Source organism: Rutidosis leptorrhynchoides, chromosome 8, assembly GCF_046630445.1.
Source record: "Rutidosis leptorrhynchoides isolate AG116_Rl617_1_P2 chromosome 8, CSIRO_AGI_Rlap_v1, whole genome shotgun sequence".
Lineage (NCBI taxonomy): Eukaryota > Viridiplantae > Streptophyta > Magnoliopsida > Asterales > Asteraceae > Rutidosis > Rutidosis leptorrhynchoides.
This window is the reverse complement of record NC_092340.1, coordinates 240431560-240458907: the sequence shown is the minus strand read 5'-3', so window position 1 is coordinate 240458907 and position 27348 is coordinate 240431560. Positions and strand designations below refer to the sequence as shown.

Sequence of the window (27348 nt, the reverse complement as noted above, 5' to 3'; positions counted from 1 at the left end):
AAATGTAACCACTAAATTAACCTACTCCTACTCCTAAAACTAAATTACATAAAATAAAAATTAAAAACTGAATTTGAAAATATAAAAGAGTGTGTTTGAAGCTCGAGCACAGGCCTGCTATTTATAGCATTTTGGCCTGCTACAGTAACTCATGCGATCGCATGGGTTTTATACCTATTTCCCATGCGATCGCATGGCCGCCAGATCCAGCTCACATATTTTTTGTACACTAGCTTGTCGACATATTTAATAAATATATATAATATATAAATATAATTTTATATAATTATATATATATTATATTATATTCTTGTGCATAGTTGACTGGTAATTTTGGCTCCGATGTTTCGTACATTTACGCCCGGGTTATGTCTTGGTTCCGGTTTCTCGAACGTCTTTTCGTACAATTTAATATCGTGCAATTTGCGTTCCGCGACTTGCGTTCTTGTTAATCTTTAGACGTTTTTCTTCGATAAATTAAACCACTTGGAGTGTAACTTGTACGTTTGAGCATTTTGGACGTTTTCGTCTTCAAATTGTCGTTTTTCGCCTTTTTTCTTCGCACTTATTTAATATAAACGATTACAACTTAAAATAGGACAATTACAACTAAATAATTTACATATTGGGAGGATATTGCTACTAAATATATGTTCATTTGGAGCACTATCAATGGACGAAGTAAGGAAAGAACTCAGGAAAGATCATCATAAGACACATTTTGGTAAAGGAAAATCAAAATCCGCAATAAAAAGAAGAGCACGACACCTTGAAAGATGTCATAAATGCGAAAAATGGTCACAAGAAGATAAATGTTCAAACAATCAAACATATTCAAATACCGAATTTGTTACTCTGTGCAGAGAAGGACCGTTCATATGTTTAGAAGAAAAGTTATTGAAGAATCGAGGTTACGCTTATGTAGCTATGGAAAACCAAATCACACAACTCTCCTATGAGTCGACTAAATCAGGTCTCTGAGAATTCAATAAAATTAGGTATGCGAAATCGAAATTTATTGATATCTTAACCGGAAATTATTTAGTTCACGATAATCTATACACATGTAAGGAGTCATTTTCTTCTTAACGAATAGGTTTTGTGCTCCCTAGTTCTATAGGTATCAAGTCAAAAGTTCAAATTACCCACCCAATAAGTTTAACGTACACCCTCCGATAAAATTTATCGGTACGCAATAGTTTTCCGTTGGTCACTTGAATGGCGTAAGTAGTGTCTAGGGAAAGTGGTAGTGTGCAAAGAGTAGGCTCCAAAGCCTTGGATACGAAACATTTATCGACACCAGAATCGAATAAACATGAAACATAAGAGTTGTTGAGAAGAAACGTACCCGTGACTAGTTGTCATCCCGGGCATCCTAGGTGTTGATGTTGAAAGTTCAATCGCGTGCGTTGGGGTTGGCTTTCTTACTTGGGCACGCATTCCTAAAATGACCCAGTTGGCCACATTCGAAACAAGCACCCGTTCTGTGTGCATTGGGTGCCTTTTGAGCGACGGTAATGGTACTCTTACAAACATGGGCCACATGGCCACTTCTTTGACACTTGATGCAAAATGGTTTGCCACATTCACCCAAATGATGTTTGCGACACTTGTTACAATAAGGTAGTTTTCCGACATACCCTTTCTTGTCGTCGGGGGTGAAAGGCTTCTTGGTGAAGTCGTTGTGGTTGTGGTTGCTTGATTGAGAGGCTTCCCGTTTTCTTTTGTTGTTACCTGTTTGGTCCTCGGTCGTTGGTGTCGGCGCTTCAATTTCATCTACCATTTTTATAAATTGGTGGGCCATCGTTAAAGCCTCTTGTAGGTTAGTGGGTTTGAATGACATTACCCCGTGTTGAATGCTCTTAGGGAGGCCATCCATGTAAAGTTCAACTCTTAGGGACTCGGGAGTCATGAGGTTCGGACACCTTAAGGCTAGTTCGGCAAACCGTTGATTATAAGCTTCGAGATCATTCTCGACCATTTTTAAATTTCTTAGCCCCTATTCGAGCCTTCGAATCTCATCGCGCGGGAAGTATTCGGTGATCATTCTTTCTCTTAATTCGGTCCAAGAGAGTGTGTGGGCTTCATCGATACCCACCGATTGTAGATACGTGTTCCACCATGAGAGAGCAATATCGGTGAAAGTGAGGGTGGAAAACTTGACCTTATCTTGGTCCCGACAATCGCTTATGCTAAAAACGGCTTCCGTTTGATCAAACCATCGAGTGAGAGCAACCGGTCCCCCGGTTCCATCGAAAGTGGGAGGTTTGTATCCCATGAAGTTTTTGTAGGAGCACCCCTCGTTTGAATCACCGGCTCCATGATTGTTGTTGTTGTTGGAGAAGTGACCGGCCACAGCCTCACCCATGGCGGTGGCTATCATTCGTTGAAGAGCTTGTTCTAGAGTTTCAGGAGGAGTAATATGTTGACCTTGGTGAGCCATTGTTCCTTCATGACATAAGAATATCGTTGATTAGTATTCTCAATAATACTAACCATGATTTGGAATAATGATGAAGAGAAAATTTTCCTTGACCCGTCTTAAATTCTTTATGTCATAATGTCGGAACGTCCATATGAGTCACCATAATATAATCCCGGCAATTATATTACCCTAATTCATATGTGCATTCGACATTATTTTACAAAGTTAAGGTGACGTGTCAATCAAACTAAATAACGTGAGATTAAGATAGAATAAGAGTTAGGTATGAATAAAAGAGTTCGAGTATAAATGCACAAGTAGTCAAGTAATTCCTACTTCAAGTCTATATGCCGGTTGTAGTCTAGACTCACTAATGTACCCTATGACTCGGGGTCGACACCAATGAACTCTAAATCCCTACAACCAATGCTCTGATACCATCTATAGCTACCCGACAAAATCGTCATTGACGGCACCGTCTACTTAGGTCCCGTTACGTGGTCATAAGTCTTTAAAATAACGTTTGACCAAAAGTATGTCGCATTCATTTCAAATGTAAAGATTGTTTCAAAGTTTACAAGAATAGTTCAACCACTAGTTACATTACAACGTTATAAGTACAAATGAAACCCATGTGACACAATTTAAAAGTAGCCAAAAGACGCTCCATGTATGCACATATACTCGACATCCAATGCAAGTATCAAAATAATGAGCGGAAGCATGTATCACAAAACGTTCAAGGACCTGAGAAAAATATAGAAATCTGTCAACGAAAACGTTGGTGAAATCATAGGTTTAAGTAAGTAAGTAAGTACAAATGAACCACAAGATTTATAAATTGAAATAATTGTAAATCATTCTAAAAGTTGTCATGAGCACCCAATTATCAAGGCTTAACTTTCCATCCATAGAACCCCATCACAATAGTGTTAGAACATACACTGTTTCTCGAAAATATATTTCATCCGAATAACGGTAGCGAACCGTCCGAATGAGGGGTTGTCAAACCCATATGGCCATACAACATAAGTTCTCGCTTACACCCGGCAAGTGTAACTAATGATAATCGAATTGAGGATTTTTGTTCTAACTCGTATGTAGAATGTTTGTTTTTGTACTTGTGTTCACTTTGTAAAATGAAACGTTTATGTTTTCTCATCCCAATGTAAGTTTAAAAGAGTAAAAGTGGGACTATGATCTCACCTTGAATGCACGAGAAATAAAGTATTTCATAAGTAAACGAGTGCATGGACAAATGCTAGTCTTGACCTAAACAAATAGGTTGTATCAATAACGGTAACACGATTGGTCAAAGTTGTTCTATTAGTCCTATGGCTCGTTACAACTCGATTAATGTAGCATGTGAATCAAATTGTCAAGTTTCATGCAAGATTCAAGTATAAAAGCATGTTAGAAACGATCGCATAAGTATTCGGTTAAGTTTGATTAAAAGTCAAACTTGGTCAAACTTGGTCAAAGTCAAAGTCAAAGTCAACGGGGTCGGGTCTGGTATCCAACAATTTTTCTATGAAAGATAAGCATATATAAGTATGTTGGCCAAGTTTCATGTTAATCGGACATGTATAGCATAGCGGGAATTAAACGAAAAAAATAAAAATAAAAAATGGACAGCAGCCATCAGATGCGCCGCATCCCTACCTGATTCAGTGAAATGCTTAAAAATTTTACAAGTCTCGGACCAAACTTCAATTTATCGTAATTAATGAACCGTTAACACCTAAAACGCATACCATACATCGTTGGAAAGGTAATTTAACGAGGAATACAACTAAATACTTTTCATCAATCAAGTTCATCATTTACAAAAACAAAAACCTCGTCTAATGATCGTTAAACGTTCAAAATCAAAGTTTCAAGTTCATAAAATGTATTTCTTAACTCGGGAATCCAATCTACACATATGATATGCCGTTTCGAAGGTAATGAAACATACAATACAACTAAACACTTACTAACAACATTTCATAGCATTCAATGCGTCAAAAGTTCGTTTTAAAGTTCATCAAACCCTAATCCAAAATCACAAAGTCAATAATCATGTTAGTGGAGTTTTCTTAATCAACCTACACATCAAATTAAAGCTAATGATGCTAGTAACAGATTTAATACATGAACTTTAACATTTAAACAACAGTTAATCACCCAAAACTCAAGATTAAGGACACTCATTTTTCATAATCAAACTAGTTACTCAAAACAACAAATCGAGCAACTAAACACATATTAATGTTAGACTTGAGCCATAGACACTAATTAACATCATTTCAAGTCTATAAAACGAATTTAGAGAAATCTAGTGTTTTAGAAATGTTACCCAAAATCGATGAAGTTAGTATCAAATCGTAGAGGATGAAGAGAGGATCAAGAATATGTAGTCGGATTTGTTGTGAGCTCCCTAGATGTGAAAAGGATGATGAATTCTTGTTTGAGTGTTTGAGAGAAAAAGAGGAAGTAAGAAAGAAAGAAAGAAAGAAAGAAAGAGATGAATGGATGAGTGGAGGTGGTGAGGTGGTTGACTAGTCAACTACTAGCCACCTCTTTGGTCAAGTGGCAAAACTAGTCCCTCAATTTCGGATGCGGGTGCGTGAATTACCTAAACGAATATTTTAAAAACGCGTATTAACGGAAGATGTTATAATTCAATAACGGGAAATATTAAAAATGTTAGCTAACGGAGAATACGAATCTAGATACGAAGGGTATTATCAAAATAAAAAGACGGGCGTTAAAATAATTTAACGAAAAAATGCGGAATGTTACGGTACATAAACAAAAAATTATAGTGGATGGGACCCAAATCTAATACCTCCATGTTACCATTTATTCCACATTATATACACTCTGTCCCACCACATCCAAGATCATAGGGTGTTACTATTATAAATAAACAGCTTCCATTTACATGCCCATCTAACTTGCTTATAAAAACCTCTCTATAATTAATTAAATGACACTACCTTTATATCTCCACAAACTCATTTCACAATTTCATCAATCATGTGTTCTTCAAACTCCAAATTAGTACAACCAACAGACATCAACGGGCGTCCGGTACTTCAACCAGCCACCTCCAACCGCGTTCTAACCAAAAATCCGCTTAAAAAGAGTCTTTCTCGACCACTGGTCCCACCACCACCACCAATCTCACCTAAGCTAAAATCACCGCGAAAGCCTGCCGTTAAACGAGATGGCACTAACCCGACAGATTCAATGAATTCAACCTCACAAAGACTTATTTCGACACCACCTACAAAATGCACCACTACAAAAACTGTTAAGATGACAAAAAAATCTGTTGGTACTGATACTAATCCATTGGTGGTGAAGTACTCGTCGGCTGCAATTGTGGATGCACCTGGGAGTATAGCTACTGCAACGAGGGAACAAATAACAGTGATGAAATATCAAAGGAAAATGAAGATTGCTCATTATGGTAGATCAGTGTCTGCGAAGTATGATAGCTGCAGCAAGCTATCATCTTTACTTGATCCCCATGCTCTAATTAATACCACCACCATTAATAATGTTATAGAAGAAAAAAGATGTAGCTTCATCACTCCTAATTCAGGTACTTTTAACTTTTTTATATGTAAAAGATGAATGTTTCCTGTTATGAACTAATCACATGTAACTCATAATACCAAAAGTTTTCAATCTCAAAAGGAAAACCTTTAAAAAGAAGTTAGAACTTACTATTTATTAGTACAATTATATGAAATTCTTTCCTTTTATATCTATAAAATAAAATATATTATTAGCAATGTTTAAGATATACATTGATTTTCAGACCCTATCTACGTTGCATACCATGATGAAGAATGGGGAGTTCCTGTTCATGATGATAAGTAAGCTTTATTTTTCTTCTTCTTTTTCTCTATGTATGTAATATGTATATGTATGGTGGTTATCTATATTGATTAATGTTGTTGGAAAATTAAAGAATTTGTGAATTGTGTGCAGGTTTCTGTTTGAATTGTTGGTGTTGACAGGTGCTCAAGTTGGCTCAGATTGGACTTCAGTATTAAAGAAAAGGGAGAAATTTAGGTATTTTCCATAAATGATATTTAAAATTTGATATAATTGTTATGTACTAAATTAAATAACTGAAAATTACAGGGAAGCATTTTCAGGATTTGATGCAGAAATTGTGTCAAAGTTTACAGATGTAAAGATACAAACATTAAGTAGTTATGGAATTGAAGTGGGCCTTATCAGATGTGTTGTGGACAACTCCAAATGTGTTCTTGAGGTATGGCATTAAGTATTTGAGTTACTATTTCTGTTTGTTTAAAAACTTCAATTCCTATATAGAAACCAAAGTAACATATAAGTCAAGATTTTATAGTTTTTAAACCAATGTCCAAAAATATAAACTTTAATCAAACAAACATTACCTTATAGATATAAATAACATGATGTTTCTTTTTGGAAACATGTTGTGTATATTTATCTTGGAATGAAAATTTTATAATGGAATAGCTTTTGCTGATTTTTCTATGTGATTTCAAAAGCATGTGCTATGTGCTATGTTACTAAAGATATAAAATTGATTGTGGAACAGATCAAGAAAGCATTCGGATCATTCGACAAGTACATTTGGGGATTTGTGAATCACAAGCCGATTTCAACGAACTACAAACTAAATCAAAAAATGCCCGTAAAGACATCAAAATCCGAAGCAATAAGCAAAGATATGGTGAGAAGAGGATTTCGTAAAGTTGGACCAACAATCATCCATTCGTTCATGCAAGCTGCAGGGCTCACGAACGATCACCTCACCACTTGCCCGCGTCACCATAATCTAATCATCAACTAAATTAATTAATTAACAACTCTTAACAACATATGTTAAGAAACTTTATGATCTAATATCTAAAACTAACTACACATTTTTTATTTATTTTTGTAATATTAAAGTTTTGAGTGAGGTTTGTATGGTTTGGTTTTGGTTAGCTGTAAAGATGATGTAATGTGGAGATTGGGCAGGAAATGGAATCTGGGGCATGTGGATATGGTCCAGGTGACCACTTTTTTCTGCCATTTTATTGAGTGGTATAAGTTCGTATATATCTTATTTCTTACCTTAATTCCTTGAGGAACAAGTGTAGGGTATATGGATTATAATGTGTAGTTATTACTGTAATATTTAATGATTCCATCCATCATTATAAAAGTGATGGGGAATGCATGTGGGAATAGCATAACATTTTTAATGATAGTTTGTAAATGCTGGATGCATAAGTTAAGTATCTTTTTATATTTTTGTTCTGTTTTTGTGGTATATATCTTCTTCTCTTTTTGTATTTTTTGCAGGCTTTTTCTCTATGCTTTGCTTTTGAAAGCACATACATAGCAGGATAGCACCATCTTTCACATGGGTGTCTTAGCTATTTATGCTCCACATATTGCAATATTTCTTGCTGTAAAGTTTTCAACGTGTATTCAGTGAAGAATAACACCTATTATGTCCCTATTCTTATTATTTAATAAAGAATTGTTATTCTAATGATCATGAATCATGAATATATATAGATGTCAAGTACTTTGTTTTCACGCAACTAAAAGTAATGGCTCTAATCATCTCAACCTGGTTTTCTCATAATAGGTCTTAGGTTCATACTCCCGAACCATATCCGTATCAATAATGGATCACCAACTATGCTTGTGAAAGCCGCCTTATATTGCTCAAGTTACACATATATATCTTCGCAATATCGGTTCCATTTATGTTCGTTACACTTTATAGTTGAAGGTTTTTCGCTAATATCTGTTGAACATTACGCCTATTGTTTCAAGAGAGTTATTTGTAGTGGTTATAGTGAATTATACTTGTTTCGGAGCTAAAAAGTTATTGGTCCAGGTTCGGGATGGGGATCAAACATACAAGTTCAATTAATTTTCTAGCCAAAATGGGAATTTAAAGGCTCGCTAACGCGAGGTACTTCTGGTTCGCGGTCACGAAATGGTGGTCGATAACTCGCGACGCAAAATTATGAAAAACAAACGCGAAGTGTGGAATCATAGAGGCTCGCGATCGCGAGCCTGGAGGCACAACAAATCCCTCAATCACGAGATGAGGCGCTTTCGGGCTGAATTGTTTTAAAAACGTATTTTCGAGCAGGTTTGGGGGAGAACTTAATTGGGACGATTTGAGAGCTAGGGTCAGGCGATTTTGGTCATTCAAAGCCATTCCAAATCTAAAAGGCGTTTCATCAAGGATTGAAGATTTGATCATCTTAACATTATTGATACTCTAGTTTTCATATATATTAATATATATTAGTATTAGTGATTTTATAATGAATTCTTATGTTATCATGAGTTTGATTGTTTCTACTTTGATGATGGTTGGCTAAACCCTTAAATGTTTGTTTGGATGTGAAACTTTTATTGATTAGATTGTTCTATTTTATGGATTATATTGTTTGAATGATTATTAATTGTTGAGTTTAATCAAAAGCTCAATTATTGTAAATTTTGTTACTTTAATCCAAATATATAGATTGTTGACTAGTTAATGTGAGTTAACTTGTGATAAACAATTGATACTTCAACACTTGGTGATCTAGACATTTGCATTTGTGTGTAGATGTAATTGAATGGTAATTAAATATCACAGTCGTATAATTGCATTGAATGATCTTTGTAATTAGGATTTTATGTGAATTTAATCCAGGTTGAATCTCAATAACTTAGTCATTATATAGTTTGGTGTTTTGAATGAGATTAATGTGAACTAGTCAAGTTTGATTGATTGGATTATAATCTATCGGACATTTAATCACCTTTAATAGATAAGACAATTCACCGTAATTGTGAATCATTTGAGTGAACATTGCTCTTTATCTCTAGTTAATCATTTACTTTATACTAGTTTAATTTTAATCCAACCAATTCAAACCTTTTCTTAAGAACTAATATTAGTTAACTGAAGTTCCTCCTTGTGGACAAATCCGGACTTACTTTACCAACTACATTCGATTGAGACTAGTTGCTCATTCGTGTGGAGTTAAAAAAAAGTTCTGATATGGCCGAAACGGACGGTTTTATTTATGCGGTGTCGTTAGGCCGCGAGGCGTCAGAATCAACCACCAACAGGGGGGTAATGGTTTTAAATTTATATTTAGCGGGGCCTAAATCGTACTACTCCTTTATTATGAGTAAGAAAATTCTGACCTAGGATCGTATTTTGAGATATCAGTAGAATCGAACCTATATTTAAAGCTTAAGATAATCTTAAAGTGTAGGAGTGGTGGTTTGTTACCTAATTTTGGATTTTTCTAGTTCATAAGATAGATAAAGTAAATGCAATAAATTTGTAATTTAGATAAAGTTAAAACAAGTGCATGCTATGATTTTGTCAGTTACTTTGTCGGAATTATGGAATGCTGGCTCATGAATAGGCAGTGGCCTTGTATTCATTACACTAGTCCTAAACGCCCCTGTCATAAGACATGTCACTAGATAATGCGACAGGCTTGAAGATTCTGAATAGACAGCAACGTCCCTTACCCCCGACGCCTGTGCAGTCTGACTACAGGCATACACGTTCAGACGGCTCATCCAATTGAGCGACTCGGTCGGGTGAGGTATTAACATTCCACAAAGGTCTAAAATTTCTTAAGCATAATAGAATACAGGGCTTACCGTATCCGAGAGACGTGATGTGTTTCGATGCTTTCGTTAATGATTGGGTTTAAAAGATAGTTAGGCCCTTAAAAAGAGTTCAACCGTAAAGAACACCATGGCCAAGTCAAGTTTGACTTCCATGAACTCGTTCGGTTATCCTAACGGTCCAATCCTTTATGTGTTTAAACAAACAGTTCCTTGATTAACCAAGAATCCCTCAAGCGGGGTGCAATGCTTGAGACCGCATTATGGTGAAGTGTACTAATCAGCACTGACCGGGTTCCATGGCCTTACTTAGCAGAGGTAAAGCTTACAACAACCACTGTGCTTCAGCTTGCACGTACGAAGTTTATATGCTTGGTGACTACACTAGCATGGTCTAGGACCGCCAATGTACTAGGGGTCTAGTTAGATGTTTCACTACGAAAGAGTCCTCAGTCAGAATCCAAGGCTCGGTGGACTTACTAAAACCGGTGTGCTTCAGTCAAACTTACGTTGTATCCGATAGACTTCTCTGACCAAGGGGTGACACCGATAATGTACTCTGAATCGGGGTTCGCGACTTCCCAATTACAGAGCCAATAACTAATTTCTATTAGTTGGAAAGCGATTGAGTTTAAAGCATAATAGGAAAGCATCTCAACAACATACACAAGCCATAATATTATTTCGGCATTATAACTGACTACATCATAACATACACTAAAGATAACTACTCGCTAATCATGGCAACAATATCACAAGGAATAATAATGGAAATAATTATATAAAGACAAAGGATAGAAGTACCAGTTGATTAAATGAGTTTCGAATACAAAAGTGACAACTTAAAATCCAGACCGCTCCTAATACAATCTTCGGCGTTCTTCTCCGGGTACTAGGTTTCCAGCACGTAGTTGAAGACTTTGAAAGTATGACTAATATTATAGAAAGAGAGAGAAAGAAGTGAATTGAAGTGTGTGTAAAAAAGGATGACAAAGACCCTTTAAATAGACTTGAAATTTGCCTGCAAACAGCTGGCAGGCCGTTTGGCAAGCCGTTTGTAAAGCCCGTTTGCCAGCCTTTCCCATTTGCTGTGCCCGTTTGCTGGACCCGTGTGACAGGCCGTTTGCCATAGTGGCAGGCCATTTGGAAAGCCGTTTGGCCTGCTCTGGTTTGCTGAATTCACTGTATCGTAACTTGATTTCTTGTCTTTCACCGTTTTCGCTCTAGAATCTTCATTTTAGCTCCGATTCTCTTGATTCTTTTTGCACCATCTTCATAATCACTTGTTCTTCAATTTTAACCAATGAAGCGGGTATTTTGGTGATAAAGTTTAGAACTTTATTGTTTTTGGGCCTTAATACCGAAGTGAAAACGTGACTTTTTAGCCGATATCAAATATCCCACACTTAGACTTTGCTTGTCCTCAAGCAAACTTCTCATTTTTACTTAAAGAAATCTTTTTAGAGTTTCTTTTCTAATAGCTTAAGCAGTTTGCTTTTTATTATAAGAGCGAAAGATAAGGTGAGTCATCTCTGTTAGGGTTGAAACTTTCTCTGCAAACATGCGAGGAGGTTACATAACTTAGGCTAGCTTTCACGGGTCACTCAAATCACTCAAGTGTTTAGGGTTCCCTATAGATCTAATAAATGAATTCACTCATAGTCATTCATGTTGCACCCATCGTCAGAGGCTTGATAAAGACTTAAATCCTTGCTACTAATGTGAAAACGGTAGTAACCATAGCTTCTAGGTCATTTGTCAATGATGGAAAGGAATTTTGGAGTGGTGGTGAAGTTGTTTTAAGGGGGTGATAAAAAGGTAATATAGTCTTTTAAAGACTATTATTCGGAATTTTGGAAAATTTAAGATAGATAGGAGTGCTGATATTTTTGAGAAGCACTTTTGAACTATTCTCCATTTGTGGAGTGATAAACATTTGTGGTCAAGTTCTTCTTCGGCGTTTCTCTTTATAAGTTCTGCTTCTTTTTTCAGAACTTTGAAAGATACATATATATATATATATATATATATATATATATATATATATATATATATATATATATATATATATATATATATATATATATATGGAGATTTAATCTCGAGAAACTTTTTGCTGGTAAACTATTTCAAGACCTTTGTCATGATACATGAGAGGTTTAAAACATCAGGTTTTCAGAAGGAATCTCATTTTCTGGTTTTTCGAGTGATAGTAAAGATGATGTAGATGAGTTGGTGTGGTAGAAGTGGTGAAGGTGTGAAAGGCTTATTTTGACAAATGGGCAGTTCTTCTGATCATAACCGAATCACATTTCGTTACTTGAAAATGCAGATCTAGAGCAAGTTCTGATTTTGAGCATAGACATCAGCACTCTCAACGAAAAACAGCGAAGCATTAAAGATGAATGTTGGTCTTATTTGGGTGCCTCACCATAATCAATTTAGGTCGATAATGCCTAGTCATGCAATGCTCTATTAGAGATTTGGTTCATCCCAATAAGATTTCTATCTTACTTAAGCCTTAATTTTATTTACAAACGCTTTAGGTTTTCAAAAATACTTTTTCAGAAAGGCTTTCTCTTGTTAAAAATTTTGAAATTTGGCTTAAGAACTTAGAATCTTCGTAATGGGTTATTTTAATATAGCATAAAAAGTTTATACCAACATCCCACACTTAGACGAACATTGTCCTCAATGTTCCCATTGTATCTGATGTCAAAGCAGAGGTGTATATAAAATAGCTTATATTTTACAAGGAAATACTATTAAATACGATACAATTTTACACAAGATATTTATTTATTTAGAGAATGGATATACTTAAACCTTGCTACAACACTTATAGGCAGTGTACCTAATCGTACAGTAGTGTAGTTTTTAGTAAGTCCGGTTCGTTCCACAGGGAAAATATTTTAATCAAAGCTTAACGCTATATTAGTTTAATTTATAAAAATACAAATATATATATAAGTAATATTATTATTATTATAAAGGGGGGTTTTTACCGTTTAATGACCGGTTTGTCGATTTTAAAACTTTAGTCGCAGTTAAAACCAAATGTAAAAAAAATAAATACAAGACTTAATTTAAAGCGTAAAGTAAATAACGATAATGAAATTGCGATAAATAAAAGTGCGATAAAATAAACTTGCGATAATTAGAAGTACGATAATTAAAAGTGCAATTAAATACAATAACAATAAAATAAAATGCGATAATTAGAAGTGCAATTAAATATAAAATAAAGGAAATTAAATATGAAATAAAATAATTATGCTTATTTAAACTTCCGTAATCATGATGTTTGACATGTTGATTTTAGTTTTATGCCCATGGGTTAATTGTCCTTTGTCCTGGATTATTTAATATATCCGTCTGGTTTTTATCCATAACAGTCCATCAGTCATAAATATAAAGTGCGAGTGTCCTCGTCAAATTATTCTTATACCCGAAGTTAAATATTCCAACTAATTGGGGACTTAAACTGTAACAAGATTTTAATACTTTGTTTAATAATTACACCAGGATGTTGACTGAGTGTAACCCAAGGTTTTAATACTTTGTTATCAATTATACCAAGTGTCCTTGTACATAATTTCACCCCTGTTTTAATTATTCTAGTGGTTATTAATCCATTCCCGTGTCCGGTTAAATGAACGATTATTCGTACATATAAATACCCCGCCCATCGTGTCCGATCGAGTGTATATGGTAATTTATGGGTACGTCCAATTATAAATCTTTATATTAACATTAACAAACAATCATTTAGTTAAACAAATATAAAGCCCATTAATAGCCCATAGTCTAATTTCCACAAGTGTCGTTCTTTTGTCCAAACCCCAATTATGGTACAAAGCCCAATTATCCAATTTTAGTAATTAGCCCAACATCATGATTACTTCGGATTAAATAAGCATAATAATAACTTAGCTACGAGACATTAATGTAAAAAGGTTGAACATAACTTACAATGATTAAAAATAGCGTAGTGTTACACGGACAGAATTTCGACTTACACCCTTACAACATTCGCTAACATACCCTTATTATTAGGATTTAAAATTAAAATTAAAATTAAAATATAAATTATAAATATATTTACGTATACATATATAGAGAGAGATTAAATTATTGATTTTAAAATGATCAGAATTCATTTGCTTTTATAGGGAATTGAGTTCAGGGGGTCTTCGTGACTCGCGGCCTTTTCTGCCTTCAAACTCCGCGAGTCGCGGAGTTTAAAATTCCAGCTCACCAACTTTGGAGTCTTTCTTGCCGACGGATTTTCATTATTTATATAATATATAAATAATTATAAGAATTATTTAAATATTATATTATATTTATGTGCATAGTTGACTTGTAATTTTTAGTCCGTTGCGTCGATCGTTGAGAGTTGACTCTGGTCCCGGTTCCGGATTTTCGAACGTCCTTGCGTACAATTTAATATCTTGTACTTTGCGTTTTGAATCTTGTACTCTTGTAATTTCGAGACGTTTCTTATCAATAATTGGAACCTCTTTGATTGTATTTTGTACTTTTGAGCTTTTTGGTCGTTTGCGTCTTCAATTCGTCGAATCTATCTTTTGTCTTCACCTTTTAATATTTAAACGAATATCACTTGTAAATAGAACAATTGCAACTAAAAGCTTGTCTTTCTTGGGGAATAATGCTATGAAATATATGTTCGTTTTTAGCATTATCAAATATTCCCACACTTGAGCGTTGCTTGTCCTCAAGCAATATAGTCTTGAAATACTAGAATCACTTCTTTATTCTTCACACTTTGTACATCAGTGATTTCTTTATGGCGGTATAAACAATGGTAGTAACGTTGTGGTTTACAGTCCCATATGACTATAAAAATTTAGATCCTTTAAGGAAATTGGATCTTTATGAAAACATTTGATCTTTTGAAAATTAAATCTAGCTTTTACCCTAGATAAGTTTTCCGGAATAACCCTTCACCGGTGTTTGCAAGTTCTTTTTGTGGGTTTGGTGGGTTTCAGATTTGAAAATTTTAGCTCAAAACTTGCGGTTTTGTGTCACCCACTTGCTAACCTTGTATTAGGAAAGCAACACGTCCAGTTTACTTGCTCCGTATATTACCTTTCGATAAACTACCGTCCGGTTGTAGAAATCGTTGAACAAGCAACTGTTAAGGCAATGTCCTCTGACATGCTTTTAATTATGGTCTTTTAACGTGTCGGACGCAATTACTATCCTTTGTAGGAGCAATAGTAAAGCTCACCCTTATAATTTTTTGGTCTGGCACAAGGTCCTGTCTTCGACCATGCTATGCAACCACCATTCTTACGGTTGACACCCAATTTGGTTCAGGCGACCTAATGAATTCCAGGTGAATTCCTAGGATTTTACGTTCAATGGTAATGAACGCATTGAAAATGGGTTTTTAGAAAACCAATCGTTTGTAATTTTGATCAAAATATTTTCTCGTTCAGGCTCGAGTTTAGATATCATCGAATTCCATGAGTTTGTAATTCTCAATCTTTAAGGTCAATCTCTAGGATTGAGTAATATCAGGCTTAAAAGCTGATTTTTGATCTTTTAAGGAGATTATCCTTTCTGGGGAACTGATTCATTAGTCTTATCCAGCTAATTTGCGCGGTGCCCCTCCATTGTACGAGATAAATCCTTCTCATAGTTAGGATAAATCTGACCACTTGGCGACCCTGTTTTATGCTGAGGTCCGTGGATTTCCTGTTGATTTTAGAGACGACTTTTCTAGATTTTTCGTCAACCTACAGCTGGTCTGGACGACAACTTCATGACCTAAATCAAGAAGCGCGTTTCTTTTTCGAAAGACTTTACTTCCTTTTAACGATGGAATTGATTCATCGTGTAGATCCATCTCTTCTTTTCTTTCATCGGGTAAAACAGTTAATTATCGTCCAAAACAAAAGTATTTTCAATTTTTTGTACAAAAATATGTGATATGTATTTTGAATAACTCGGTGAAAATTTCCCACACTTGGCTTTTATTTTCCTTTTTATTGTCCTTTATTCCATTTTAAATGAATTTTAACATTTTGGTTTGTTTCTCAATTTATGTCCTTTCTGAGGTAACAATAATTTCGGTGTTAACACCTAGTTTTATCATTCATAAATATGTATAAACATGATTTTGAGTTCATTTAGTTGAAAATTTTGAAAATTTTTACTAGAAGTGGGTAGTCAGTATATAAGACTAGGGCTGTTCTTTATTATCAGAGAGCACTAGATTCTAATACAACTACTGCTTTACTAGTATTTTTAATGGTAACCAAGTGTATGAAGTAAAAAATATTAAAAATCCGAAAGAATTTAACCCCTTCCCACACTTAAGATCTTGCAATGCCCTCATTTGCAAGAAATCAGTAACAATTTAAATTATTGAGGGTGATTAGAGTAGAAATGATTAAATTTTACCAAAGTTTTCAAACATATTTGTGTTTGCTTGCTGAATGATAAATGGTGCATATCATTTGTTCATTCCGTCTTGTTGTTATTTCACATATATTTTGCATCTTGTCGTCAAAATTAGTTGCTTTTGCTGAACTTAATGCCAGTCTTTAAAAATGCGTTGTTTTACCCTGTTGTGTACATAAGATAAACTGCAAACATATATACATATTTTTGAAGTTTGGTATATTACCCCACATTCAAAAATTATTAAAATCTAATAATAAAATTTAGAAAATTATAAAAACTAATACAAATCCAACATAAGTATTAAATATATCAACATTACAAATAATAAAATAAATAAAACTAAGTAGACTAGGGATGATACTGATACCAGAAGGGGTTCCATGCATAACCATATGTGCTATAAAATGCTTTTCCTGGGTTATACGTAGGATACGGTGGTTGCATCTCTATAGACCAGGGAGGGAATATGGGCGTTGGGTTAGGAATATAGTTTCTACCTATATGTTGGCAATAAGCTATGATTTGGTTTTAATGAACTTGCCAATCTTCAAATGCTCTATGTCTAGCATTTTCATACTCTTGTGAAGCTATAAACCTTTGCATTTCTGCCATTTCATTTCCCCCTCCTACATTACCTTGATGTTGGTTTCTCTCAACCTGTGGATGTCTACCATTATATCGTACTGCGGCGTTATTTCACCTCTTCAAAACTTTAGCACCATGGTATAAATTTAAACCATTTGTATCTTGGGGTTCTGGTTCTTCGACTAATAATCCCCCTCGACTTATATCCACATTGAGATATTCAGCAATCAAAGTAATAAATATACCACCTCCTATTATGCTATGCGGTCTCATCCCCCTAACCATAGCTGATAAATAATAACCCACACAATATGGTATACTTACAGCGCTTTGTGGGTCTCGAATACACATGTGGTAAAACAAATCCTGTTCATTTACCTTTTCCTTATTCTTACCTCTTTGTGTAATCGAATTAGCTAAAAATCTATGAATTACTCTTAACTCTGCTCTATCTATATCCAAATAAGAGTAATTTCCCCCCTTTGAATCAGTGATGGCTAGTCATTTGACTCCATACACCATGTGTATCAAAATTCTCATATATCTTCCTACCGTTCAATATCAACCCTCTACAATCGGCAGATGCTAACTCCTCAGGCGTATATATACGTAAATCCTGAGCCATGTCTAGTAAAGACATGTGGCGCATCGAACCTCCTAACAAAAATCTAATAAAAGATCGATCGGTTAAACTAGCTACCCGATCATTTAATTCTATACTACACAACAATTCTTCACACCATACTTTATATACAGGTCTACGCATGTTGAATAACCGTACCCAATCGTTGAAAGTAGAATTACCATACCTCTGTGCAAGTAATTCCCTAATTGGCCCGGCCAATTCTACAGCTTCTAATGGTCCCCATTCTATGACCCTAGGTACCTCAACAGCTTTAGAATGAAGAGTATGCAATCCTCTTTGGTATTTTGGATAATCTATCCAACGTCTGTCAAATCTCAAGTTCGGGTGCAAATCTTCTAAGTGCATATCAGAAAATGTCATTACTGGATGAGGTATATCTTGCTTGTAGTAGTTATCCACCTCCTGTTGGTCCGCATTCTCAGGAGGAGCATTGCGAGCTTGGGATGAAGATTCACCCCTTTCAGTCTGCAAAACACATCAAACACAATTTTTGTGCATCCAGATATGCATTAGTGTCAGCAAAATCATCAATCAAAATAATTACAATAACATGTCCAATTTATATCAAACTTATGCTCATTTTCATATTTTTATCAAATCTACACTTTTTCAAATAAGCATATACGAAAATGTTCGCCAAGTTCATAAGCATTCAACTCAAATAACATGTCAAAATAATCATTACTAGCAATTAAACAAGTTTCAAATGGCATTATCTTTCAAAAATCAAGTTCATGAATTTTAGACTTGAAAAATTCCACTTTAATTCTCAAAATCATGTTTAGGCTCAAAGTTTGGATCATTTAACTACCTAAACATGTTACACTACTTAATTTAGCAACAATTCATGACAAAAATCGGCCATAACCTGTTTATATCAAAAAGCCCCAAATTGCTCAAGAACACAAACCCTAGATTACTCAAAATTTGAAGTTTAAGGCTTCTAATCATGTTAAATAACATCAATCTAGGTTATACAAGCATAATACATAAGCACTTTAAGCATAATTACACTAAAAAGCATCAAAATCGAATTGGGTATAAAATTGCTCAAGAACACCAATTTTCGTATTAAATGGTGTTTAGGTGTAGAAATTTACCGTTTTTCTTGAGTAATTCCTTGATAGCATCCTTCTTAACATGATTTTAGTAAAAGATTTGATGATTAACGGTGAAAAATTGTGAATTTGGGAGTGTTTTCTCGGGTTTTTTCAGGTTTATTTCGCAGTTTGTTTTTGTGGTGTGTGCAACTGATCTGTTCGTTCAGCTTTTTATTTTTTCTGGATTTTGCAAGCTCCGCGAGTCGCGGCATATTTACCCTTCAAACTCCGCGAGTCGCGGGGTTTGATATATATATATATTTTTAATATAAAATCTTAACTTATAAAACAAATATAAAATAAATTTAAAATTTTGTTTTCCTTTGTTATTTAGGACGAGGTCGTTTCGGATCGATGTCCCAGTCCGTCCTTCGACAAAATTTTAAAATTTGTCTTTTTCAAGCGATTGTTTTAAAAGCTTAGATTTTTGCGTTTTTTAATGTTTTTGGCATACTTTAATTCAATAAGATTAAAAATAATGGTAATAAAAGTTCTCGTCCCTTCCTCGGGTAAAGCAATTTCGGTTCAAAGACCTAGTCTTCAACTTACGACGAATTTTAAAAATCATAGTTTTAACTTAGCGAAATAAAGTAAATTTTTGTTTTTAAATTCACACCAAACTTAAATTTAAAATGCATAAAATTCAAAATTCATATAATAAAAATTAAAAATTCACACCAAACTTACATTATATTTTTGTTTTTAAACATACAAACTTATATTGAAAAGATTAATTTTTCAAATATTTACATTTTTAAATATATTAATTTTAAAAAGTTTACATATTAATTTAATATTTATATATTAATTTTTTAAAACATGGTAAAAATAAAATTAAAAATCTTTTTGGCTTTTATCCCACTTTAATCAATCAAATATTATCAAAAACATACGCCCCTCTTTTCGGTAAAGTAATTTCGGTTCCATGACCTAATTTAACTCATGACGAATTTTTGAAATATTTTGGGTTGATTGATGAAAGATATTTATACCTTAAGAATAAACGTTAAATTTCGCAGTGATGTAATAAATTTTTGTATGGTATTAATAATTTTGGTCGCCAAACCTAATTTTATTTAATATCAATTTAATACTTTATAGCGAACAAATTAGCGTTTATTATCAAAAGGTTAAAAATAAAAATAAAAATAAAAACAAGAAACTGTACAGACTTACCTGTGAGATAGTATTCTTAGTTACTGATACTATTTCACTCGGAAGTGTGTCATTATTATGTTTAGTGATCAAAGCGTGTAGCATTAGACCATGGTTTAGTTCACAGACAGTCTTCATTTCGTAAAAACCTAAAAAAAATAAAAATTCAGAATGGGGGAGAAGACTAGTTCTTTAGGGTCTGCTAGGGAAAGACCATTCGGGTTCCATTTTCGAGAACTACACGAAAACAGAAAATCTAACTCTAACAGAAATACATAAAATCCTTAAAAGACTTGATTCTCCCCACACTTAGTTAGCTGTGGTATCGAAATTGTGATTAACTTCGTTGTTGACTTCCATCGGACTATCTATGTAATGTTTAACTCTGTGACCATTAACTTTAAATTCAATCCCATTTGAATTTATTAACTCTACTGTTCCGTATGGGAAAACTCTTTTGACTATGAATGGTCCAGACCATCTTGATTTCAATTTTCCAGAAAATAGCTTGAATCGTGAATTGAAAAGAAGAACTCTGTCTCCTTCTTTAAATTTTTTTGAACTTCTGATTCTTTTATCATGCCATTTCTTCGTTCTTTCTTTATAGATTAATGAATTTTCGTATGCTTCATGTCTTAATTCTTCTAATTCATTTAGTTGACTTAATCGTAGACGTCCGGCTTCATGTAAATCAAGATTACATGTCTTCAAAGCCCAAAATGCTTTGTGTTCAATTTCTACTGGAAGATGACATGCTTTTCCGTAAACGAGTCTAAAAGGTGTGGTTCCAATTGGAGTTTTGTAGGCTGTTCTAAAAGCCCAGAGTGCATCCTCCAATTTAATGGACCATTCCTTCGGATTTGATCCTACGGTTTTCTCTAGAATACGTTTTAAAGCTCGGTTGGTATTTTAAACTTGTCCACTTGTTTGCGGATGATATGCGGTGGAGATTTTATGAGTTACTCCATATCTTTTAAGAACTTTCTCAAGTTGATTATTGCAGAAATGAGTACCTCGATCACTTATTAAAGCTTTCGGTGTTCCAAACCTTGCAAAAAGACGTTTTAAAAAGTTGACTACAACTCGTGCATCATTAGTTGGGAGAGCTTGTGCTTCCGCCCATTTAGATACATAATCAATGGCTACGAGAATATAGAGATTATTATGAGATTTTGGAAATGGACCCATAAAGTCAATACCCCAAATGTCAAATACTTCACATACTTGGATGACATTTTGTGGCATTTCATCACGTTGACTTATTTTTCCGGCCCTTTGACAAGCATCACAGGAATTGCAAAGAAGGTGTGCGTCTTTGTAAATTGTAGGCCAATAGAATCCAGCATCATAAACTTTTCTTGCTGTTAGTTGAGGCCCATAATGCCCTCCTGTTAGTCCTGTGTGACAATAGTTTAAGATTTTACTAGCTTCATTTCCAAATACACATCGGCGTATTATTCCATCGGGACAACTTTTAAACAAATGTGGATCTTTCCAGAAATAGTGCTTTATATCACTGAAGAATTTCTTTCGTTTTTGGTATGATAATCCTTTTTCAAGGTATCCACAAACTAAGTAGTTTGCATAGTCTGCAAACCATGGGATTTCATTATAATCTATCTTCAATAGATATTCATCAGGAAAGTTGTCTTGTATGGCCGATTCATTTAGAACTTCTAATTCGGGATTTTCAAGACGAGAAAGATGATCAGCGGCGAGATTTTCTGCTCCTTTTTTATCTCGGATTTCAATATCGAACTCTTGTAAGAGTAAGATCCAACGAATTAATCTTGGTTTGACATCTTGTTTCGAAAATAGGTATCTAAGAGCAAAATGGTCGGTATAGACCACCGTTTTAGCTAGAACGAGATATGATCGAAATTTGTCAAAAGCAAAGACAATAGCAAGGAGTTCTTTTTCAGTAGTTGTATAATTTGTTTGTGCTCCTTGTAACGTCTTACTAGGATAATATATAGGTTGAAATCGTTTTTCAATCCTTTGTCCTAAAACGGCTCCCATTGCAAAATCACTTGCATCGCACATTAGTTCAAACGGTAGATTCCAATTTGGTGTTATCATGATCGGCGCATTAGTGAGTTTTTCTTTAAGAATATTAAAAGATTTGATACATTCATCTAAAAAGATGAATGGAGCATCCTTTTCTAGGAGTTTATTCATAGGAGTGGCAATTTTAGAAAAATCTTTTATGAAACGTCGGTAAAAACCGGCATGCCCTAGAAAACTCCTAACTCCTCTAACATTGGTGGGATGTGGAAGTTTAGCAATTACATCTACTTTAGCTCTATCCACTTCAATTTCTTCCTTTGAAATTTTATGACCAAGAACGATGCCTTCTTTAACCATGAAATGGCATTTCTCCCAATTAAGTACTAGATTTGATTGTTCGCATCTAATAAGCATTCGTTCCAGATTAACTAGACATGATTCAAATGTATCACCGAAGACTGAAAAGTCATCCATGAAAACTTCCATGCATTCTTCTATCATGTCGTGAAAAATCGCCATCATGCACCTTTGAAAGGTTGCAGGAGCGTTGCAAAGTCCAAATGGCATGCGTTTGTAAGCAAAAGTACCATAAGGGCACGTGAACGTGGTTTTCTCTTGGTCTTCGGGTGCTATTGGAATTTGAAAATATCCAGAAAATCCATCTAGAAAACAATAGTAACTATTTCCGGCTAATCTTTCCAACATTTGATCAATGAAAGGTAAGGGAAAGTGATCTTTTCTGGTGGCGTCATTTAATTTTCTATAATCAATACATACACGCCATCCTGTTACAGTCCTAGTAGGAATAAGCTCATTTTTCTCATTTGTAATGACAGTCATGCCACCCTTCTTAGGCACGCATTGAACTAGGCTTACCCATGGACTATCAGAAATTGGATATATCAAACCTGCATCTAGCAGTTTAATAATCTCTTTCTTAACTACATCTTGCATATTAGGATTTAGTCTTCGTTGGCGTTGCACATACGTTTTATGACCTTCTTCCATAAGGATTTTATGTGTGCAATACGAAGGACTTATTCCTTTAATATCATGAATCTTCCATGCAATGGCTGGTTTATGAGCTTTCAACACAGAAATGAGTTGTGATTTCTCATTTTCAGTAAGAGAAGACGATATTATTACAGGTAATTCAGATTCACCATGTAAATAAGCGTATTCCAAATGGTTTGGAAGTGGCTTTAACTCTAATTTCGGAGGTTCTTCTATCGATGATTTATATCGATATCTGTCTTCTTCTTTTAGCATTTGAATTTCTTCTGTTGTTGGTTCATATCCATTAGCTATAAGTGTAGCTAACATTTCAGCTTCATCAATTGGCTCATTACCTTCTCCTAAAGAACATTCTCCTGTTCCTTGTAATTCTAGAAATTCTTCTAACAATTCTGCATGTGAGTCTTTAGTTTGAATATAATAACATGTATCATCTGCAGATTACGGTTGTTGCATTGCTTTATCAACTGAAAAGGTAACACTCTCATCCTCTATACTTAGGGTCAATTTTTTACCAAACACGTCTATCATTGCTTTAGCCGTGTTTAAGAATGGTCTTCCTAATATGAGAGGAACTTGAGAATCTTCTTCCATGTCCAGAACAACAAAATCTACTGGAAATACTAAAGTACCAACTTTAACTAGCATATTCTCCATTATCCCTCTAGGATATTTTATTGATCTATCGGCTAGTTGTATACTTATTCTGGTTGGTTTCAATTCTCCAAGGTCTAGTTTAGCGTATAGTGAATACGGCATTAAATTTATACTAGCACCTAAGTCTGCCAATGCTTCTATTGAACTAAGACTACCCAGAAAACATGGAATTGTGAAACTTCCGGGATCAGATAGTTTTTCTGGTATCTTATTCAATAGCACTGCTGAACAATTAGCATTCATAGTAACGGCCGAGAGTTCTTCCATTTTCTTTCTATTCGTGATCAGATCTTTCAAGAATTTAGCATATCTAGGCATTCCTGAAATCACATCAATGAAAGGAAGATTTACATTTATCTATTTAAACATATCCAAGAATTTGGATTGCTCGGCTTCAAGTTTCTCTTTCTTCATTTTACTCGGGTAAGGAAGTGGTGGTTGGTATGGTTTAACATAAGGTTTAGTCTTAACTGTGTTATCTTCAATAACCTTCTCAACTACCTGTTCTTTTTCCTTATCTTGTTCAGGTTGTGGTTCTTGTGGAGTAGGAATAGCTTCATCAGAAGTTACAGGTATTTCAGGTGGTTTAAGTGTTGTACCACTTCTTGTGGTAATGGCTTTAGCTGTTTCATTCCGGGGGTTAGCATTTGTATCACTAGGTAGACTTCCCAGTTTTCTTTCACCTATTAACCTTACTAGGTTACTTACTTCTTGTTCCAAGTTTTGAATAGAAGCTTATTGATTTCTAAATGCTTGAGCATTTTCTTCATTAGTTTGTTTCTGAGATGTGAAAAACTGCGTTTGAGTTTCAACTAGCTTCGTCATCATATCTTCTAAATTTGACTTTTTATCATCGGTTTGTTGTGGTGGTTTGTTTTGAAAATTAGGTCTTTGCTGATTGTAAGTATTGTTGGATACTTGTTGATTGCTAGGACCTTGTTGGTTGTTGTATGGAATATTTCGGTTATAGTTCTGGTTTTGATTGTAAATCGGTCTTGGCGGTTGATAATTATTCTGATAATTATTTCCAGGCCTTTGGTTTACGTATGAAACATTCTCTCTTTGTTCCATTGTTAATTCAATACTGAGACAATCTTTTGTCAAATGTGGTCCTCCACACTGCTCACAACTAATTCGTATTGAGTGGATATCTTTAGTCATCTTTTCCATTCGTCTCTCGACAGCATCTATCTTTGCGGAAATGGAATCTAAGTCATGGCTAGAATCAGCTCTAGCTGCTTTAGATGGTCTAACGATATCTTTTTCTTGGTGCCACTCATGTGAGTGGGAAGCAGTGTTATCAATAATTTTATAAGCATCAGTTTCGGTTTTCTTCATAATGGAACCACCAGCTGCTATATCGATGTCTTTTCTTGTAGTGATGTCGCATCCTTGGTAGAATATTTGTACTATTTGACAGGTGTCTAAACCATGTTGCGGACATCCTCTTAATAACTTTCCAAATCTTGTCCACGCCTCATATAGAGTTTCATTCGGTTTCTGTGTGAACGTAACAATTTTTCCTTGAAGTCTTACGGCTTTAGATGCCGGAAAGAATTGTTTAAGAAAATTTTCAACTAAAACGTCCCATGTATCGATCGCCCCTTCAGGTAACGATTCCAACCAATCTTTGGCTTCTCCCTTTAGAGTCCAGGGAAATAACATCAGATATATTTGTTCATCTTCTACTTCTCGGATTTTAAATAGTGTGCAGATCCTATTAAAGGTACGAAGATGTTCATTTAGATCTTCCTTCGGCGCACCACTAAATTTGGCATTGATTAGTCACCATGTGTAGAATTTGTCCTTTGATTTCATAATCTGGCGCATTAATGTCTGGATGAGTAATTGCGTGACCTTGGCCAGTACGTTTAGCTCTCATTCGGTCTTCCATACTTAAAGGTTCTAGATTCTCCATAATTGAATTTGTTGAATCGGAATCACTAGAGGATTCTGATTTAATGGTTCGTTCCTCAACAATCTCTGTTTGAATGATTGGTGATTCCGGAGGAAAATTTAATGGTTCAGGATCTATGAATCGTCCCTGAATATTCTCCGGATTCTCAATTGTGAGGTCGGGTTCAAAAAATGGATTATCGGAAATTTGAATTGGAGTACTTGGTCGACTGGATGACGATTCTAAAGAAAAATAAACGGCGATAATATTTGCTAAATGTCTTGATCTAGTTACAGGTGGTGAACGTACAAAAGGTGGTGAACGTCTTGCTAGGTGCATTCACTGAATATCCTATTAATTTTTAAAAAGGAAAGAAAAATTATATAAGTTATCTAATTAATAGACTTTTCTGATTTTGCCCACGTTTCGAATAGCCAAAAGATGCAGCAGAGGGGCAGGATTCGTTTGGTCTCAATATAACTGAGGACTGTTTGGCTCCAATAACCCGGTCCACGTACAAATCCAACTATTACTACGAACCAGAGAATTTTGATGTCTATCAATTTAACCACTTAAAATAAATTTTCGTAATTTTAAGAAATTTAGATAAGAAGTAGAATAAAAATCTATGTCCTAAAACTAAAATAGCGAGAAATAAGAAAGAAAAAGAGCGTGTCGGAAAAAGATCGAAAAAATAAAAATAAGAAAGAAAAAGAGTGACTTATAGAACTTAAAAACACTCGACTAACCCAACCTTATTACTATCACTAACTTAAAATTATAATCGCAAATTGAGATTACTAATTGGAATGATAATTGATACATAGGTAAAAGGCGTCTAAAAATATTAAAGCTTACAAGTAAACTATATCCCAAATGGCAATAACTTAAAAAAAAAAACTAAAACTTAAAAAGGCGTCGCAAAATTCGAAAGCACCTAAATCTTAGTCTAAAGAAAAAGCACTTAAGGGATTTTACGGTAAAGCCTAAAAATCTAGAAATAAAAATATAACTATGGCAAAAACTAAGTTTAACACTAAAAACTAGCGAAAAACACAAATATTACGCTAAAACAATTAAAAAGGGATAAAATATAAAAATATACAAAAAGTTGTAAAAAGTACAATTTTTATAAAAATATTATTTTTATAATATTTATTTATTAAAACTATTAATTTTACATTAATTAAACTAATTTAACTAAATATATAACTTAAATAAAAAGTAAAACTAATTAATATATTAAAATTAAACCTAATTAGGGTTAAAAGTTAATTAATAAATATAAAACCCGTAATTAATGCTGATTAGGGTTTCTGTCACGTGTGTCAGGACTGCTCCGCGAGTTGCGGTGCCCGAAGCTGCAAACTCCGCGAGTCGCGGGGTTCCAATTTTCAGATGACATGTTGATTAAAATTCGACGCGTTTTACTTTTTTTTATTTTTTTTATTTTCTGTTTTATATAAAAATATTTATAAAATAAAAACTTAAATTTTTAAAAACTAAAATAAAAATAGAAATATCTTATAATAAAACTCTTAAAACTAGATTTATAAATGTTTTTTTTTTCGGTTTTTAAATTTATATTTTAAATAAACACAAAATTTTTAAATAAAACTTATATTTTTATAAAATAAAAATAAAGAAACTTTATAAAACTTAAATATTTAACAAACTCTTAAAAATATTTATATTTTTGTTTTCTTTTTATGTTTTCGAATAATTAAAAAAAACGTATTTTTCCAAAAGCGTATTTTAATAAAAGTAAACTAAAAATAATTTATTTTTT

At 34.1% G+C, this 27348-nt stretch overlaps 1 protein-coding gene across 1 annotated transcript; it reads left to right on the top strand.

Annotated features, from left to right (window-relative positions):
* Positions 1-5378: 5378 nt before the first annotated feature.
* LOC139862669 (uncharacterized) lies at positions 5379-7708 on the top strand. The gene is made up of 5 exons (XM_071851293.1): positions 5379-6017; positions 6237-6294; positions 6410-6493; positions 6566-6698; positions 7011-7708. Exons 1-5 carry the CDS (start codon positions 5447-5449, stop codon positions 7263-7265), a joined length of 1101 nt encoding a protein of 366 aa, XP_071707394.1. The 5' UTR covers positions 5379-5446; the 3' UTR covers positions 7266-7708.
* Positions 7709-27348: the final 19640 nt, after the last annotated feature.

Coding starts and splice junctions, on each gene's coding strand:
- LOC139862669 (XM_071851293.1), top strand. CDS start 5,447: ATGTGTTCTTCAAACTCCAAATTAGTACAACCAACAGACATCAACGGG. Junction 6,494..6,565: donor AAGAAAAGGGAGAAATTTAG/GTATTTTCCATA, acceptor TGAAAATTACAG/GGAAGCATTTTCAGGATTTG. Junction 6,699..7,010: donor ACTCCAAATGTGTTCTTGAG/GTATGGCATTAA, acceptor ATTGTGGAACAG/ATCAAGAAAGCATTCGGATC.